The following is a 907-nucleotide window of genomic DNA, read 5'->3' as shown; positions in this document are numbered from 1 at the left end:
GGGGGAGGGGGCGGGGCCTAAAAGTGTTGTGGGCGGGGCTCGTTGCGCGCGCGCTCGTAGAACAGCATGTAGGCGGAGCAGCGCAGCACCTCCTGCAGCGCCACCTCGTGCACCAAAGTGTCCGATGTGTACCACCATCTGGAAAGTCAACAAATATTAATCGCACGCTCTGATATTGAAGGAAATAGGCAATCAGATTATTAAGGAGGAAATACAAGAGAGTATAGTGTGTACCTCTTGCTCTCGAAGCCATTTCCGCGACGGTACGTGGCGAAATGTCCCGAGCGCGGGCCGCCCACGTGCACCACGACTGCCGCCAGCCGGTACGCCGCGCGCTCCGCCCCTTCCGCCGCCCCGCCCTCTGCGCCGCCACCTGCCCCGCCCAGCAGCGCCGCCAGCTCGCTCTGCACATTAATCTATAGTCACACTCCATTCATACATAAGAGCACGTGTCAGGTTCATCGTGCGAGCTAGGTGCTGACCTGCGGCTGCTGGCGCGCGGCGTAGGGCGCCATGTTGAGGATCTCGGGGAAGGCGACGAACTCGCCGCGCTTGCTGAGCCCGCCGCCCGACCACTCGACGCGCGCCACATGCAGGCATAGGCAACACGGCAACTGCACATACAAACATTTATGTAATCATTATATTGAATTTCAAACACGTCATTAGTTGTGAATGTTATACAAATACCTTGCCGAAGCTGACGGTGCGTATGTGTTTGGTCTGCATGCCGCCGTCCTCCGGCGCGCACTTGTTGCAGCGCACGCCCTTCACCATCTCGGGCGCCGTGAAGGCTCGCAGCAGACCTGCAGGTTACATGTAATATTTGATATCTCTGCTGCTTTCACTGTAACATATGTGCTGTCATGACATGCAACATACCGGGCAGGCTGAAGGCGCCGGTGCG

The 907-nt window shown here is 58.1% G+C and overlaps 1 protein-coding gene across 1 annotated transcript; it reads right to left on the bottom strand.

Moving 5' to 3' along the window:
• Positions 1-6: 6 nt before the first annotated feature.
• LOC106125854 (ubiquitin carboxyl-terminal hydrolase 30 homolog) lies at positions 7-904 on the bottom strand (the record flags this gene model as incomplete). The annotated part of the gene is made up of 5 exons (XM_013323264.1): positions 7-138; positions 235-404; positions 483-614; positions 691-806; positions 883-904. Coding segments are annotated over 5 exons (561 nt in total), but the record flags the coding sequence as incomplete, so codon positions are not given.
• Between the last annotated feature and the right edge of the window lie 3 nt (positions 905-907).

This window comes from Papilio xuthus, unplaced genomic scaffold (genome assembly GCF_000836235.2).
Source record: "Papilio xuthus unplaced genomic scaffold, Pxut_1.1 DF825767.1, whole genome shotgun sequence".
Classification (NCBI taxonomy): domain Eukaryota; kingdom Metazoa; phylum Arthropoda; class Insecta; order Lepidoptera; family Papilionidae; genus Papilio; species Papilio xuthus.
This window is presented reverse-complemented; position numbering and strand designations above follow the sequence as displayed.